This window comes from Balaenoptera physalus (assembly GCF_965194825.1).
Source record: "Balaenoptera physalus genome assembly, chromosome: 20".
NCBI lineage: Eukaryota > Metazoa > Chordata > Mammalia > Artiodactyla > Balaenopteridae > Balaenoptera > Balaenoptera physalus.
In genome coordinates, this window is record NC_138901.1 from 39,115,205 (window position 1) to 39,130,961 (window position 15,757).

The 15,757-nt window shown below is 50.7% G+C and overlaps 2 protein-coding genes and 1 long non-coding RNA gene across 8 annotated transcripts in view; 1 reads left to right on the top strand and 2 right to left on the bottom strand.

Annotated features, from left to right (window-relative positions):
- Positions 1-974: 974 nt before the first annotated feature.
- SUPT4H1 (SPT4 homolog, DSIF elongation factor subunit) lies at positions 975-7,948 on the bottom strand. 4 transcript variants are annotated; one of them, XM_082440199.1, is made up of 5 exons: positions 7,794-7,948; positions 7,112-7,218; positions 2,925-2,980; positions 2,623-2,637; positions 975-2,140 (listed from the first exon to the last, which is right to left on the bottom strand). In XM_082440199.1, the coding sequence occupies exons 1-5, from the start codon at positions 7,860-7,862 to the stop codon at positions 2,073-2,075; spliced, it is 315 nt and encodes a 104-aa protein (XP_082296325.1). In that variant the 5' UTR covers positions 7,863-7,948; the 3' UTR covers positions 975-2,072. The 4 variants fall into 4 exon arrangements, with proteins under 4 accessions (XP_082296325.1, XP_082296324.1, XP_082296326.1 ...); XM_082440198.1 differs by having other exon boundaries at positions 2,584-2,637; XM_082440200.1 differs by lacking the exon at positions 2,623-2,637.
- A 95-nt stretch (positions 7,949-8,043) lies between these two features.
- Positions 8,044-9,492, top strand: LOC309649790. Its single transcript, XR_014257297.1, has 2 exons — positions 8,044-8,438; positions 8,651-9,492. It is a non-coding gene; the product is annotated as an uncharacterized lncRNA (long non-coding RNA).
- A 1,241-nt stretch (positions 9,493-10,733) lies between these two features.
- Positions 10,734-15,757, bottom strand: part of RNF43 (ring finger protein 43) — a 60,064-nt gene continuing 55,040 nt past the window's right edge. For all 3 annotated transcript variants that reach the window (XM_082439996.1, XM_082439998.1, XM_082439997.1), the window contains 3 exons: positions 15,412-15,514; positions 13,029-14,384; positions 10,734-10,905 (listed from right to left, as the gene is read on the bottom strand). In XM_082439996.1, the coding sequence (XP_082296122.1) occupies positions 10,862-10,905; positions 13,029-14,384; positions 15,412-15,514 (1,503 nt within the window). In that variant the 3' untranslated portion in view covers positions 10,734-10,861. The remainder of the gene's footprint in view (positions 10,906-13,028; positions 14,385-15,411; positions 15,515-15,757) is intronic.

The window sequence follows — 15,757 nt, forward strand, 5'->3', positions numbered from 1 at the left end:
GGACGCCGGCGCCCGAAACCTCCCCTCGCCCACAGCGCCGCTCACTCGCGGGGAGTGAGGCAACGGTCCGTGCTTCAGCTTCTCAGGGTTCCCCGCAGGGGACAGGACTCCAGCGCCTCGGCGGCCGTCTGGACCGCCGAGCGCCCGGCACAGGCGGCGGGGCGCACGGAGCCTGAGACCCGGGCACTGCGGCCGGCCGCCCTCCCCCACAGCCGCCAGAGCCTGTCTTCCGCTTCCGGCGAGGCTGACAGTTGGGGCGCCGCCGGGTGTGGGGCTGAGGCGGCCTGACTGTGGTTATCTGCGCACAGCCCCTCTTGTCCCCGCCCCCCGCAACTGTTTCCATTGTCGCCGAGCAGCCACGTCCGGGTCAGACGCGCGGGACGGCGGCTGGGGATTTCCAAGGGGCTTTCTGAGGAAGCCAGTGAAAGTTGGGTGTCGGCTGCGGGGCCCGGCACTCTTGCTAACACCCACGTCTTCCCTCTGGGACGTAAACTCTGGCCCGGTGGGGTTGTTTCCCAAGGCTTCTTTCGGATTGAAACTGAACGACACAAACCGCCACCCGTGGAGCTCAGCGTGCCGGGCTGGGAAAGTCCTGGAAAAGCTCAGTTGGGACTGGGGTTAACAGACCCTCCCTGGGCTTGAAGGCGTCAGAGACAACGGTTCTGGTTTGACAGGACCCGTGAGTGGTGACACGAGCGCCTGCGCCAGTCCCAGCTTCCTCCCCTGGGCCTGGGAGGGTCACCGGAGGGGCAGCGTCTCTGCCTCCTTCCCACACCGTCCAGGTCACAGGTAACAGGAGACACTGACTCGCTAGCAACACCAGGCGGCTAAGACTCCAAAAGCCCCAGCGCAGGCGCCCGTGCCCGAGTCAGAGCTCCGCCTGCGCGCCGCTCCAGGCACTTCCCCCACTGTTTTGGCGGATTGTATGTATACCTGCTGCATATACTGAAGAATGACTGATAAAGGAGAGCAAATGAGTTTTACCTTTTATAAAACTTAAGTTACAGAATTTTCACATTGCTTTATTTTTATAATCACAAAAATCCTGAGGTAAACAGGATGTAATCACTTTCGTTTTGCAGATGGGGAACAAGAAACTTAGGGAAATAAAAATGGGGACACTTAACAGGAATTTCTGTGGAAATTTAAGTAAATGAGAATTTATGGTAAATATTTAATTCCAAAACAAATAACTCACCTTGGCCAATACCGTGACATCACTCAAGGCCCTCTTACTAGGCCAGAGAGAAAAGGAGAGGCACGAACTAGCCAGACCAAGACCCAGCAGCAACCTGAGGGTCTCCAGTTAGGGAAACGCAGGAAAGTAGGGGAGGGGCGGCTCATGGGCGTCACTGGTGGGCCTAAGGTATAGGAAGAATAGAAAAAAGAAGAAAACAAAGAAGGAAAAAAAAGGTTTTAAACATGGTCAAGGGCAAGTAATACAAAGAAGCCTCAGGATTTCTTCAAGGGACACCTGCTGCGCCAGGTCTAGAGGGCAGCAGGCTGCAACCACCAGACACCAGGACTACCAGGCTGACGGGGTTGCCTAGACTCAGGACAGCAGACCGCTGAGACCCAGGGAAGCTCACTAGAAAGGCTACAATCCTGGAGGCTCAGAGACAGATAAAGAGGAGCAGAAGGGCCTCTGCTGCTCTGGGAAGATGCTTACTGGGCAACAAGTTCTTACTGTGCCCAGTTAAGACAAAGGAAGAGGGAGGCAAGGCATCTGTTACGGGCTTCAGAGCATTCCTAGGGGTTCATGTTTGCTGGCATCTGACCAAGAGTCCTGCCCATGCGCAAGGGCGCAGCCCCAGGCTGTGGGTAGCAAGGCCAGCATCCTACTCCCCATGAATTCAGTCTCCGCTAATCCACCAACCCAAACCACTCCCACCCCACAGCAGTCCAGAGAAGGTAAAATGGCCCAGGGACACACTGTGCTGCTCTCTCAACAGTCTGCTGAATCTCAGGATCGGAGGGCGGCACATATTTGAAGTTCTGCCCATTTAGTTTCACAACAAAAAATAAGCAGAGGCAGAGACGAGGAGCAAAGACGCTGGCGGCCGTGCATCTTGCTAGGTCTTTATGGCTGTGTCTCTGGATTTGTAGGCCACTCCTCGACTCTTCAGCTCCCGCACAATTCCTGCAGCATGAAAAGAAACAGCTCTGTGAGGGAAGAAGACTCCAGAAGATAAGAAAGGTCCCTCGGGTACCACTTGGTGAGGGGAAGGGGTGGCGTGCTCTAAGCAAACTGGAGTTCCTGGACTGCTCATCAACCGAACTGCGTGGTTGACTTGTCACCCTTGAAGATCCAGGCAAGTGCTTGGCAATGACTTGGTTAAGAATGAGAAGAAAAAGAGAGACACATTGTAGTCGTCAAAAGCAAGGGTTCTAGAGCCAGGATGCCTGGGTCCCCAAATTCTGGCTCGTTACTTACTAGCTGGGTGACCTTGGACAAGTTATTTAGCCTCTCTGAGATTTGCTTTCCCTCATAGAGTTGTGAGGACTGGCATTAATTCACATAAGAAACTTCCATAGAGCTTGGCGCAGTAAATGAACACTGGCCATTACTATGATTATTATTACCTTGGGGCAGGCGACCAGTGACTGACACCGCATACACACCTGGCTTAAAGTTACCTGAAAGAGAAGAAAAGAGACTGCAGTTTAAGAGTGAGTTACAACTAAAGACCAAATGGAAGCTTAAGCTAAAAATGAAAGAAATGCCGCCAACTCCCAGAGAAGAGCAATCACTTCTTTTGGCTCTAAGTGTTAAATGACAGGACACAGGACACTTTCCTTGGCTTTCCTCCAACCCCATCGTTCTCACTCTGGGGCCACCTACCCACTGATTGAAGACTCCCCCACCCGCACCCTGGCCCTGACAACACAACCAGGCCAAGATAAAGAGAAAGGGAGACACTTACTGACTCGCTGCCACTTGGAGACCCAGCTGTCCTCTGGACTCATCATCGCAATGATTCTAGAAAGGGGAAAGAAACAGAGAGTCAGCCTGAGTTGCCTCTACTAGAGAACAGAGAGACCAAGGGAACTGCCCCCTCCCCTGCTTTACTCTGTTCCCAGCCAGCACAACAGTTCTGGGAGAGGAAACCTAGGAAAAAGCCAAGTATTGAGTTTCTACCAGAAAGCTGGGGAAACTAACTTCTAGTGCTGGGAAGGGACTGACTCAGAGCTAGTACTGACAAAGGTCCTTTGCACTTATGTCCCTGGCCCACCACTCACAGGTCAGTCATCATCCCCCAAAGACTATCTCGCCATGCTCAAAAGCATCCTTCGCCTACCGATTCCCTGGGAAATGGGACAGCTTTTGAGGTAGATAGCATTACTGATTACAACCAACACAACCACTGAGCGCTGGAGCCTAGTGCAAAGGGGAGGGTGAGTCAAAACAATGGGTCCTCTTACTAGAAACAAGTTAGACTTAAGCAAGCTCTGCCTTTAATGAGCTGTACAGCCTGACACACGTATGGAGACCTCCCTCAGAATTTCATCAATAAGGTGAAACTAGAAGGTTGAGCTAATACATGAAAAACCCTAGCACAGAGTAGGTGCTAAGTAAACATTAGCTCTCCTTTATTATCCTAATCATTCTTCTCAGGGTAGCTCTAATCCCAGAGCACAGGCAACAGAGGCTACGCAAGGGCCAGAGCCTGCTACTGAGCATGACAGGTAAGCTTCAGGTGCTTTCAGAAGCTACAGAGGTCACTATACCCCAATTTAAAAAAAAAAAAAAAAAGAAGCTACAGAGGTCACTTTTGTCATTCCCCCATTCGATCAAATACTTACTGATTGCCTCCTGTGACAGATCTGTACTAGGCACTGGTGTTTGTTGACTGCCTCCTCAGTATCCATTCCCCCTTCTCTTGGTAGCAATCCTGGATTCTTATTTGGGAAGCCTCCCTCCCCATCCAAATCCCACATTCTCAGCCATATGCTTTGAGTGGAACTGACCCCACCTCCAGGGGTGGCAGGTAGGGTAATACTGGCCCTGGCCCCACAGACCAACCTGGGGTAGGCACATATGCAGGCTGTTCTCCTCACCAAAAGTATATTCTCCTCTGTCCTTCACAATCTATCCTTCCAGCCTTACAGTGTCTGTTATCCAACCTTATGATTTAACCTAAACAGAATTCCCACCATTCTCCAAACATACCCTGGTTTTCCCACCCCATGCCTTTGCTCAGGTCAGTCCCTTTGTTTAGAATGCTTTTTCTGGGACTTCCGTGGTGGTCCAGTGGTTAAGAATCCGCTTGCCAGTGCAGGGGACACGGGTTCGATCCCTGGTCCGGGAAGATCCCACATGCCGCGGAGCAACTAAGCCCGTGCGCCACAACTACTGAGCCTGCACGCCACAACTACTGAAGCCCGTGCACCTAGGGCCTGTGCTCTGCAACAAGAGAAGCCACTGCAATGAGAAGCCCACACACTGCAATGAAGAGTAGCCACCGTTCACCGCAACTAGAGAGAAAAGCCTGTGCGCAGCAACGAAGACCCAATGCCCCCCAAAATAAATAAATAAATAAATGAAATATTTAAAAAAAAAAAAAGAATGCTTTTTCTACCTTTCTCTCATCTCAACCTCCTCAAAAATCCTGTACTTCTTTCCTTAATTAAGAGCCTGACTCATATGCTATCTCCTCCACTTCTGGCTGAGTTCATCAAGCCCTCCTCTGATCTCCTTTAGCCTTTGATATACTCACTCTTCAAATCCTAGTATGCACCAGAATACATAAATAACTCCTACAGCTCAACAACAAAAAACCAAAAACCTCATTCAAAAATGGGCAAAAAACTCTACTTGCTCAGTTCTCATCATCAACTCAGCTCTTAAGGAACTCAAAGATAATGACAGCTTAACCTGGACACGTGCAGCTATTATGCCCAGACTCTGATAAATGGTCATAACCTTTTGTTTTTTAATTGAACATAGCATGCTTCAGAACTCTCTGACAATCCTTTAGTAAGACACTAACAATATCAGAGTTGTCACTTAATGTAAAACCCAGAACCGTGGCCCAAAGATGGAGTCCTCAGACACTTCTTGCTTAGAAGCTGTAGTTATTTCCAAGTTTTTATAACTGAATTATATTTGAAGAGACTTTTTTCCAAAGAAGATATATAAATGGCCAATAAGCACATGAAAAAATGCTCAACATCATTAATCATTAAGGAAATGCAAATCAAAACCATAATAAGATACCACTTCACACCCAACAGGGCAGCTATTATCAAAAACAAAACAAAAAAGAAAGTAACAAGTGCTGACAAGGATGTGGCGAAACTGGAACCCTTGTACTCTGCTGGTGGGAATGCAAAATGCTGCTGCTATAGAAAACAGTATCGCAGTTCCTCAAAATGTTAAACATAGAATAATCCAGCAATTCCACTTCTGGATATATACCCCAAAGGCGTGAAAGCAGGGACCCGAACAGGTATTTGTAAAGCCATGTTCATGGTAGCATTATTCCTAACAGCCAAAAGGTAGAAGCAATCCACGTGTCCATCAATAGACGCACAAATAAAATTTGGTATATACATAAAATGGGATATTATTAAGCTTAAAAAGGAAATTCTAACACATGCTACAATATGGATAAACCTTTAAGACATTATGCTACGTGAAATGAGCCAATCACAAAAGGACAAATATTGTACGATTCCACTTACAGGAAGTACCTAGACTAATCAAATTCACAGGGAAAGTAAAATGGTGGTTGCCAGGGGCTGCGGGGAGGAGGAAATGAGAAGATGAAAAAAGTTCCAGAGGGACTTCCCTGGCGGTCCAGTGGTTAACATTCCACCCTTCCAATGCAGGGGGAGCAAGTTTGATCCCTAGTGTGGCAAAAAAAAAAAAAAAGTTCTGGAGATAGATGGTGGTAATAGTTGCACAAAAATATGAATATATTTAATGCCGTTGAATGAATTCTACACTTAAAAATGGCAAAAAAATTTTATGTATATTTTACCAGATTTTAAACAAAAAAAAACCAAAACCCTAACATATGAAACTTTACACAGTGTCTCTCTTACTTGTAAGTATCTCATTGTGTAACTCTTGCCGTCTCTCACAGCAGCCACAGATGGGAGTCCATTCATTTGTTAGCACTGGATGGTAACAGTGCTAACGAATGAAAGAACTGGAGTATCTGAGTGTGCACACGCATGTGTACATATGTACGAAGTAAAGGTTCCATGACAACATCTGTTTTGCTCAATCCTTTACTCTTCCTTAAAGGCAAACAAAGGAGGAATGAAGTTGGTCCACCTTGAAGGAACTTTAGCAAGCACTGGTTTGGGCCCAGTTTGCATGTAGACCCTTAATTGGCCTAGAAACCAAAAGAAACTTAACCCCCAAAGAATACTGCCCTCTAGCTCCTCCCTTGGGGAAGGAAAATTGAGACCTAGCCACTTACACTTCTCTCATTCCCCTTCCCCCCACTGGGCAATCTCACCAAGGGAAAACTTTTCTCTTAGGGCCTCTTAGAGATATCTAAAAGCATCAGCTTTGGGGCCAAAATTTACCCTTCATTTTCAAAAAGGATCTTCATACATTCAACAAATGTGTATTAAGTATCCACCACCTTCCAGGCCCTATGCCAGGTCATGGTGCATGACATAAACAGTTCCTATCAGCAATGAGCTAATAGTCTAGTGAAGACCTGTCCGGAAATATAATGAAAGCCATGCAAGTCATTTTTAAAATTTTCTGTAGCCATGTTAAAGGAGTAAAGACAAAAGGTGAAATTAACTTCAATAATATATTTCATTTAACCCAACATATTCATAGTATTATTATTCTGGCATGTGATTAAAACAAAAAAAGTCAAGACATTTTACATTCTTTTTCCTTGTGCTGAGTCTTTGAAATCCAGTGTACATATTACAGGTAAGCATATCTCAATTTGGACTAGCCACATTTCAGGTACTCAATGCCACACATGGCTAGTGGCTACTGTACTGGACAGCACAGGACTAGTGTGTCTCAAAATAACTTTGAGACCAACTAGGATTAGGGTCTCAAGAGTCTGTCCACATTTACTTGGTGGGATGCGGGTAATGTAAAAGAATGAATGCAGCAATCTAAAGGGCTTACCCATCAAAGGAAGAGCTGGTGCAGTCATATACCATCTCTCGGTTACCCTTCATCTGAAGGTATGCATCACAATTGTCACAGCCATCATATTCAAACTGGTCTATAGTCTGGGAGGGGGAAAAAAGGAGAGAGGTGAGCATGAACAAGGCGAAAAGAAAAAACAGCTTTCTCCATACTTTTACCTGGTCAAGTACAAGACTCCCTATGTTGGTTCTGTCTCATCAGGTCCCCCACCCACCATTCCTACAGCCCCTTTCCTAAGTTCCACTCTCACAATCCTTCTTCTCTTGTTCCCAATTGCGTTTTACCTATTCCTTTCCCTAAATCTCCTTGGGGTCAGGTACCTTCTCCGACTACTCCCTCAGCTGCAGATCCCCACCCTCCTCCAATTCCTAATGTCCTTCGGCTCCAACAGAAGTTCACTGAACGTCTGTAAAGGGTCAGGCCTGTGCTGAGAGCTGAAGTTGCAAAGGCATGTGAGAACGCCCATGCCCACGGCTGCAAGACTTGCCTGCGTTCCTACCGACTTAAACGATGGCCTCCTGCTGCTTCCCACGTTCCCCTGCCACCCCCTGTGTCCTGGACCTGACTTCTCTCTTCACTGTTCCCGTAGCCCTGTTCCACCCAACTTTCCCCCAGCTTGGTCCCCCATCGCCCGTACAACCAGGTCCCCCACAGACACCTTGACCAGCGAACACAGCAAACAAGCCCGCAGATGCCGCAGGTCTTTCGGCACCGTCTCCAGGGCCATCTTCTCCCACGGAAGAACAGCGAATGAAGGAGCCACAACCTTCTCTCGCAGGAAGTAAATAGCAAATTACCCAGAATACCCGCACTTCCGGTGTCCCAGACTTCCTCTTCCGGCGCGGGAGGCCGCCGGCCCCGCCTCTCCCCCCGCCTTAGGAGATGGTTTCTCCCGCCAGGAGGCGGGGCCGGCCGGGAGTCACCTGGGCCGGCGCGCGCCCCCGCCACCTGGGCCGGCGCGAGGGCGAGGCCGGGCGGCCGTTGGGCCTGTGGGCGGGGCCCGTGGGGGAGGTGCGGCGCGGTTGGCGCCTGCGCGGGAGCGCGCCGCGACCCGGGTGGAATCGCGGCGCGCGGACCATTTGATCTAGGCCGCTGGCACCGGGCCGCCGGTCCCCTGGAGGATCCTGGATGACAGCGGAGATTCTTTTTTGTCTTCCCGTCTTAAAAGCGCAGGGCCAGCGAGTCCATTGTCTCCCTGTGGATTATCTCTGCAGAGACGAAAAGAAATCCAGGGGCCGCCCCCCTCCTTAACAGGGAGGGAGCGTGATTGGGTTTCCATTTGCGTCCACAGGAACGCTGGCCGGTGAGCGGAAGGCCAGAAAAATGCATATTTAATTATTTCTAAAAGCTCTTTATGTATGTTTCCACGTTCCAGCTGATAATTTATGCTTTGTGCAGCTTTTATCATTTAGATACAGTTCCTTTACTTAAGATCATCTGTAGGAGATTATGTCTTTTTTTTTTTTTTTTTAATTTCACCCTATGGGATGCTAAATGCCTTTCTCTCTGGTTCAGAACTGGGCACCAGACAACGACCACCTCTAACATACCTTTCCTGGAGAAGCAGAAAGGGAAAATGTGCTTTGTGAGGAGGAGAGCAAAGAGGCCTCTCCAGGCCCTGTGGAATTCTTCATACCTACAGTAGCACCAGGTCTGTTGATCCTGACAATAGCCCCGTGTGTAGGCAGAGGACAGTCATTTGTGTTTATCTGAATTGGAGCTTTGGGATATAAATAGTTCCAGGCCCTGCTGCTCTATCTTCCCAAGCAGGCCTCCTAAATTGAAACTGAGCTTTTTCAAGACCGGTCTGCTGCTGGTGCCCGTGCCATGTCGTGCTCAGATGGGCTCTGTGACTGGGGTTAGCATGTTCTCTATCACTGCATACTTTCTACCTTGGAACACAGTTCACTCTGTTGTCTCACGGGAGCTCTCTAACAACTCCGTGAAGTGGGCCCATTTCATGGGTGGAAAAAGGCACCAGGGTATTTGAGTATACTCAAATATATCTGAGTATTTGCCCAGGGTCACAAAGAAAGTCACTGAAGCATTATAGAGTGTGAAGTAAACAGTACAATAATAGTACAGATAACGCACTGAACCACAATGAGAATCCAGTCATGCTTTCTCTTTCCCTGATCTCACTAAACCACGCTTTTAGGGGCTTACAAGCCAAGCCCACCACTGTACTCTGTCCTTTCATAAATCAGAGCCTAGCCTCTGATAGCAGGAATAATTTATCTTTGCCCACGTAGAACACAAAGTTGTTACCTGAGTGACAGTCATGACAGAAGAAAACGACGAGACCAGATCGAATTTATGGATAAATATATTAGCAAATAAATACATTTCTCAACATAGTGCCTGATTCAAGCGTCTTTCTGTCTGTTTAGATATAAATACCCACGTGGGTGCCTAGGTGCTAGTTCCCCACTGACTTTGAGGGAAGAAGATTCCCAGGTGGGGTCCTGTGCCCACTTTGCTCCCACATTCACATTCCAAATGGGATAATGCCTGAGGGGCCAGCAATGGTCCAACTGCCCTGGGGTGCATGTCACCCTGAGGAGGCCCCTCAGCCCTTGCCCACTAGATACCAGCTGCCCAGGCCAGGCTTCCTGCTCCAACTCCACTCCTTCCTGTGTGTCTCTGGCCTGCATGGCTTATACTGGGAAGCCGGGCCTCTGGGCCATCTAATCCCAAGGGCCCCATATTACCTCTCCTTTGTTCTCCCGTTCCCTATCCCTGGTCTGAGAGAAAACGCCCAGAGAAAACTTCCTTGTTCAGCTGTAATTTTGCCTTTTCTACCTTCATTCCTTCCTTCCTCTTCCTAAATAAAGTCCAACAGAAATCCTCTTCTTTCCGCCTACTTTGGGACTTTGAGATAGGCGGTCCCCAAGGAAGAGTTATTCCCTTCCCACTACCCTCACCCCGACCCCCAGAGGAACTGAGGCTGCTGGAGTGACAAGGGAGTTTGACGATCAGAGGCTTCGACCCAGTTTCTTCAAGGTGCTGTACCACCTCAGGGACAGAACTGCACACCCTGGCTTCCCCTCTGACTTAATATAGTGGATCTGACAAGTACGGACAAGGAGGGAAAAACATCCTCCCTTATGCACCAGGGGAGGCCCTGCCTGGTGAAGCTGCAAAGCCCCCCTTTTTAGGGCTCAGGGCTCACCTATGCTCCTGATCTTTTCGCAAAGAAGGAAAATGATAAAAACCAGGGTTGCCGCTGATGCAGCAGCCTTACCAAGGAGGAGCCAAAGCCGGTGTGCAGGACTCTCCCAAGGAAGGAGGTGAGAAGGGTCATGCATTCAGCTGGACCCGTTTGCTGGTATGAACATGAGGCTTGGAATGAGGGAGAGGAGACCTGCTGGGGCTGGGGAAGGAGCACCACCTTTATAACACCTATCTACCCGTACCTAGCTTCCTGCTCTCAAAAAGTCCCAGCCTGCAGGGGAGCCAACCCGCACAAGTGGTAGCTGGTTGCCTGGCTGGACACAGGCTTGCTGCACTGCAGATGGTTCTGCAGACAAGGTCTGGAGCTGGGAGCAGGAGACAGCACCTCCTGCCGCCCACCATCACCACCCCTCTGCCAGTGGCTCCAGGAAGTAGGGCAAAGAAGAGGGGTGTTTTCTGAGGTCCTTTCTTTTCTCCGGAGCAGGACTCTGTGCCAGGTAGGGCCCTGAGTCGTCTGGCGAGCACTCTTGGTTGGAGCTCGGCCTGAACACCTCACACGGCCTGTTCACACAGCTCCTCGAGCTCCTCTTCTGAGCCTGCATTTAGAGAGAGAGGAGGAAAGAGGTCACTGAGGGTCAGGCCAGTCTTCTGCTTGTTCCACCGGCAAGAGAGTATGGCTGGGAGGGAACTACAGAGAGGCAGGAGCAGGGAATGGGTCCAGAAGGGTGATCAGACTGAAAGCTGAGAGGGGCCCCCGTTGGGACACAGGGGAGAGAAAAACGAATCTAGAGAAAGAGATACATAGATAGCAACCAGTGTGTTACCAATACTTACTATTCATTCATTCGCCCAGTAAATATTTATTAAGCACTTGTGGATCTGGCCTGCTACCATGTGCCAAACAGAAGACCAAAAAGACTAAGCAGGGACCTGACAACCTTGTAGGAGAAAAGGTGTGCACGTAAGTGGCAATTATGCCACTGGGGGCAGGCCTGGGGTCATAAGAGATGAATCACGGAAGGAGAAAGATCATGTCCAAGTGGAGCATCAAGAAGGGCTTCCTGAAAGTGGAGATAAATGAGCTGGTCCTGCAGGAATAGGGAAGAATTAGATTTATGGGAACAGGAAGGCAGCAGAACCTTCTGGGCTGCAGAAACTGCAGGAAGTGTTTACCTAGTTTGGCTAAAGCTTGGAGCAGGGGAAGGGAAGGTGAAGAATGGAAAATAAGGTTGGGAAGGAAGATGGGGGCTAGCTGGTACTAGGGCCTTGAAGGCCAAACCAGGTTGGATTTTTCTTTACTCTGAGCAAAACAGAACATTTGAAGATGTCTAGAGAGTTTGTTTGAGGAGGATGACGCCAGCAGCAGAATGGAGGGTAGGTGAGCAGGATCACGGTGCTGCGTGGCCCTGCAGGACACGACCCTGACGTGCAGTGCGCGGCCTTCAGGCCCTGTGAGAGGGAAGGGAGGAGCCAGGAGGCTTCCGCCCAGATCTATAGGCTGCACCTAAGACACGGACAGGGGCCATCAGTACTGGAGGAGAATATGGTAAAGCTAGCGGAGACGTGGTTAACAGAACCTGGCGTGGATTAGATCTGAAGAGCAGGGGAAAGGGAGGCACTGAAACCAGTTACGAGTTTGAGAGAGAGAGGGGAGGTAGCAGTCTGGCACCGGCAGCAATGAAAGTATACACATGACAGGATTCAAAAGGAACCATAAAACACGTGGCCAGATCTGCATTACATGGCCCTATGGAAGCAATTGTTTTCTATACTATAACAGCTTGCATGCCTATCTCTCCACAGACCTGGGTCTCCTGGCTGACAAGTTCCATGTCCTCAGAGCCTGGAACCTAGCACACAGCAAGGTTACAACGCAGAAGGAAAAATGGAAGAAATGGATGGATGGACGATAGCAGCTCTCAGGTCCTGCCTGCAGGATTCCCAGACCCCGAAGTCTTATATTTCAGGACCTTTGAAGAGAGAGGGGTCCTCCTAGTGATGGCTGTAGGCAAAGAGCTGTGTCATCCACCCAATGGGAAAAGATGGGGAAGAGTAGGGGTTGGGGGATCCGGAAGAGGAAGAGGAGGATTTGAGCAAATAAACACCCAGTTAAAGTCAAGGATTTACATTATCACCATTGGCTGCAATACAGTAATAGGGATGCACTGAGTCCCCAAGAAAATGAAGTCAGTCTTATGAACAAAGATGCATAGAAGGGAACAACTTTTTGCATCATTCACATAGCTCTTCTCATATAGCCCAGAATTATGGTTATCTGTAGTTATTTCTCCTATAAGATCTCATGTGGCCTGGGATTATGGTTTTCGGGAACTATTTGTCCATGCTCTCCTCAAGAGCAAGGAACAGTTCTTGGCCTTCTTTGTATTTACAGCTAATACTGAGCTATATGCTCAGCTGTACCAATTTTTAAAATATTGAAACGCTCACGATTGAGCTGCTGCCCCAAGCCACCCCAAGTACTTTCTGGTGTCTCAGCCACACTGGTACCTCACCTGAGACCTCCCTAGGACCTGGCAACTAAAGGATCAAAACCTGGCAGGGCCAGCATCCCACGCTATGCCACTTGTCCACTATTTTGAATGTCACCCCTGTTGGACCCTTCTCAGCTTCCATCAACCCTCTGGATGACTTCACCCGTTCTGCCATATCCAGCTCTAGTCTCCTGTCCCCACCAGACCCATTTCCCCTGAAAACTCACCAGGCTGGGCTGGCAGCACCTGGCAGTGTGGGTAAGGGCATGGCCTGCCCTCTGGGGTGCCAGAACTCCATTCGGAAGGCCCCTCCCCAGATGGGTATGGTCCTGGGGGCTGGCGTGTAGTCAGACACAACCACACCGGCTGTGAACTTGGGTAAGTAGGGCCTGAGGTTTCTGGTAGCAGCCTCCTGTCCGGGCCCGGAGGTCCAAAGATCAATGGGTGGGCCTCTGGGGACCAAGGATATGCCAGGCTGGGGCCATAATGGGGAAGAATCTGGCACACTCGGTGTGCAGTCAAGTCCTGGGGTCGAGAGGCTGGGGAGGGCTCTGAGGGACTCCCCCGCCGTTTCCTCTGTGTGTGTCGGACAGAGAGGCTGGACTTCTGCAAGTGGAAGAGGCTGCTGGGACCAGGGCTGGGGCTGGAGGCATCAGCTGGCCCAGGGGCTGGCTCGGTGAGGGCCCTGGGCCGTTGTGGGTTGGGGAGCTGTCCTGACGGGGCTGCTGGGTTGGGTCTGGCTGCTTGCGGATCGGGTGAAGGCAGCTCTGGCTGGAGTTGTGTCCGAGGAATGGCAGGCCTGGACTGCGGGACTCCAGTTTCTGGGCCAGACTTCCTGCCGTGCCACTGGAAACGCTTTTTGTAGTGGTGGTGCCGGTGGCGGTGGTAGTGGACATGGCTGGAAACCTGGGTTTCCCCTGTGGGCACCACTGAGTCCAAAGAACGAGGCCGAGAGGCCATGCTAGGCTGAGCCTCCTCCCCCCGGCGCTCCCCTTCAGGGCTGCAGTACACCAGGGGGTCAAAGTCACTGCTCAGGGAGCTGCGGAAGGTAGAACTGCTGCCATGGATGCCCTGCAGGCTGATGTCCGTGCAGTTGACCACTGAGTCACTCGAAGAGCCGTGACAGGGCCCTGAACTGGAGTCACTGGCTGGCCCGTCTGCCAGGTAGCCGCTGTGTTCTGTGCAGTAGCTTTCTCCAGACCCGCTGCTGTCGTGAGGCCTGGCCCGGCGTGGGGGCATGGGGCAGGTGGCAGGGTGCTGCAAAGTGCACCGCAGGTGGCTCAGCCCCCAGCCCTGCGCAGAGGGGCTCTGGGCCACTGCCAGGCGCTGTGGCTCGCCTGGAGCCCGGGGATGTGCGCTTCTGGGGAGGCGGTGGTGCCGAGGGCCCACGCCTGGCTCCTGGGATGGTAGGAAGGGACCAGGCCGTGTGGGCCGAGCCGCTGCACTCCGGGAAGGGCCCGACAGGTAGGCAGCAGGCAGGTGGTAGTGGGCATGGCCGGGATGCTGGCGAATGAGGTGAAGTCTTCGGCCTGGTTCTTGGTAAGATCTAGACGGTCCCAGGGACTGAGAAAGCGAGTCTCCCTCTGGAAGAGAGAATCAAGAGCACAGGTGTTCGACTCCACAAACGGAAGGAGGTACATTCAGAAAAGTGAGGCTGTAGCCTACTTATTGAGCCTGCATCGCCCACAAGCTCCATCAGAGTTTGGACGACCAAGGATGCTCCTACCCTGCCTGGGCCCTGGGATGCCCTTGCTCCCTCCAGCCAGTTGTCTCCTTGGGACTCCCACTGTGCATGGCAAGCCCTGCTCCTCCCAGCAGCCCTTTGGGGACTTTCACCCAGGGCCACTGCTAGCCCACACTGCACCTTTGGGTGAATTAGAAAAAGGCTCTCTTTCCTCAAGATACTTCACTTTCATCTTTTAGAAGATTGTCATAATATCCTGGTTTTGTTCAAACAGGATACTTTATTGCCAGAAAAGTGAAATAATAAATATACAAATCTTGGACTTCCCAGGTGGCACAGTGGTTAAGAATCCGCCTGACAATGCAAGGGACACGGGTTTGAGCCCTGGTCTGGGAAGATCCCACATGCCACGGAGCAACTAAGCCCGTGCACCACAACTACTGAGCCTGAGCTCTAGAGCCCGCAAGCCACAACTACTGAGCTCGTGCCGCAACTACTGAAGCCCGTGCACCTAGAGCCTGTGCTCCGCAACAAGAGAAGCCACCGCAGTGAGAAGCCCACGCACCACAACGAGAAGCCCGCGCAGCGCAACGAAGAGTAGCTCCCGCTCACCGCAAGTAGAGAAAAGCCCGCGCGCAGCAACAAAGACCCAACGCAGCCAAAAATAAATAAATAGATAAACAAACAAACAAACAAATCAGTCAGATTTAAAATCAACAAAGTTGTCATGAAAATACATCATAAAGATGCCTGCAATGGAATGGCCGCCCCCTCAGATGAGGCCCCCTTCGAGCAGTGCACAGCTTAAAGAACAACTGAGGCAGTCCTGCCTTCTCCTCAGCTTCAAGGCAAAACACTTGCCCAGAGGGAAGCCCCTTCTAGACCCATCTGCCTGCACACAGGGGAGTCCTTGGCCCACCTCCTACCTACGATGTTGAACATGCAGAGGGGGCAAGTGCGATGCTGACGCAGCCAGGGGTCCACACAGGTACGATGGAACTCATGGAGGCAGGAAATGACCCGTAGCTCCTGGAGAAAACAAGGGGTCTGAACCAGAGCTGTCTGTAGCTACAGCCGTGGCCAGGAAGCAGGGCATCCCCGACTCCCTCTGGCCTCTCCTTACTGCCGCCATCTGCTTTCAAAGACCTCACAGTAGGACAGAAACGGTATGGGCTTTGATATCAAGTAGACCTGGCTTTTGCCACTTAGCTGCATGACCTTGGGCAAGTTTCTTAACAGACAGTTTTCTGCTGTAAAATGAGGCTAAAAAAC

Bases quoted from the DNA above. Each gene is read 5' to 3' on its own strand.
- SUPT4H1 (XM_082440197.1), bottom strand. From the start codon at position 7,862: ATGGCCCTGGAGACGGTGCCGAAAGACCTGCGGCATCTGCGGGCTTGT. The intron at 7,219-7,793 runs GTGTCTGTGGGG...TCCCCCTCCCAG, and splicing joins TGCTGTGTTCGCTGGTCAAG to ACTATAGACCAGTTTGAATA. The intron at 2,638-2,924 runs GTAAGTGTCTCC...CTTCTCTTTCAG, and splicing joins CTCCAAGTGGCAGCGAGTCA to GTAACTTTAAGCCAGGTGTG.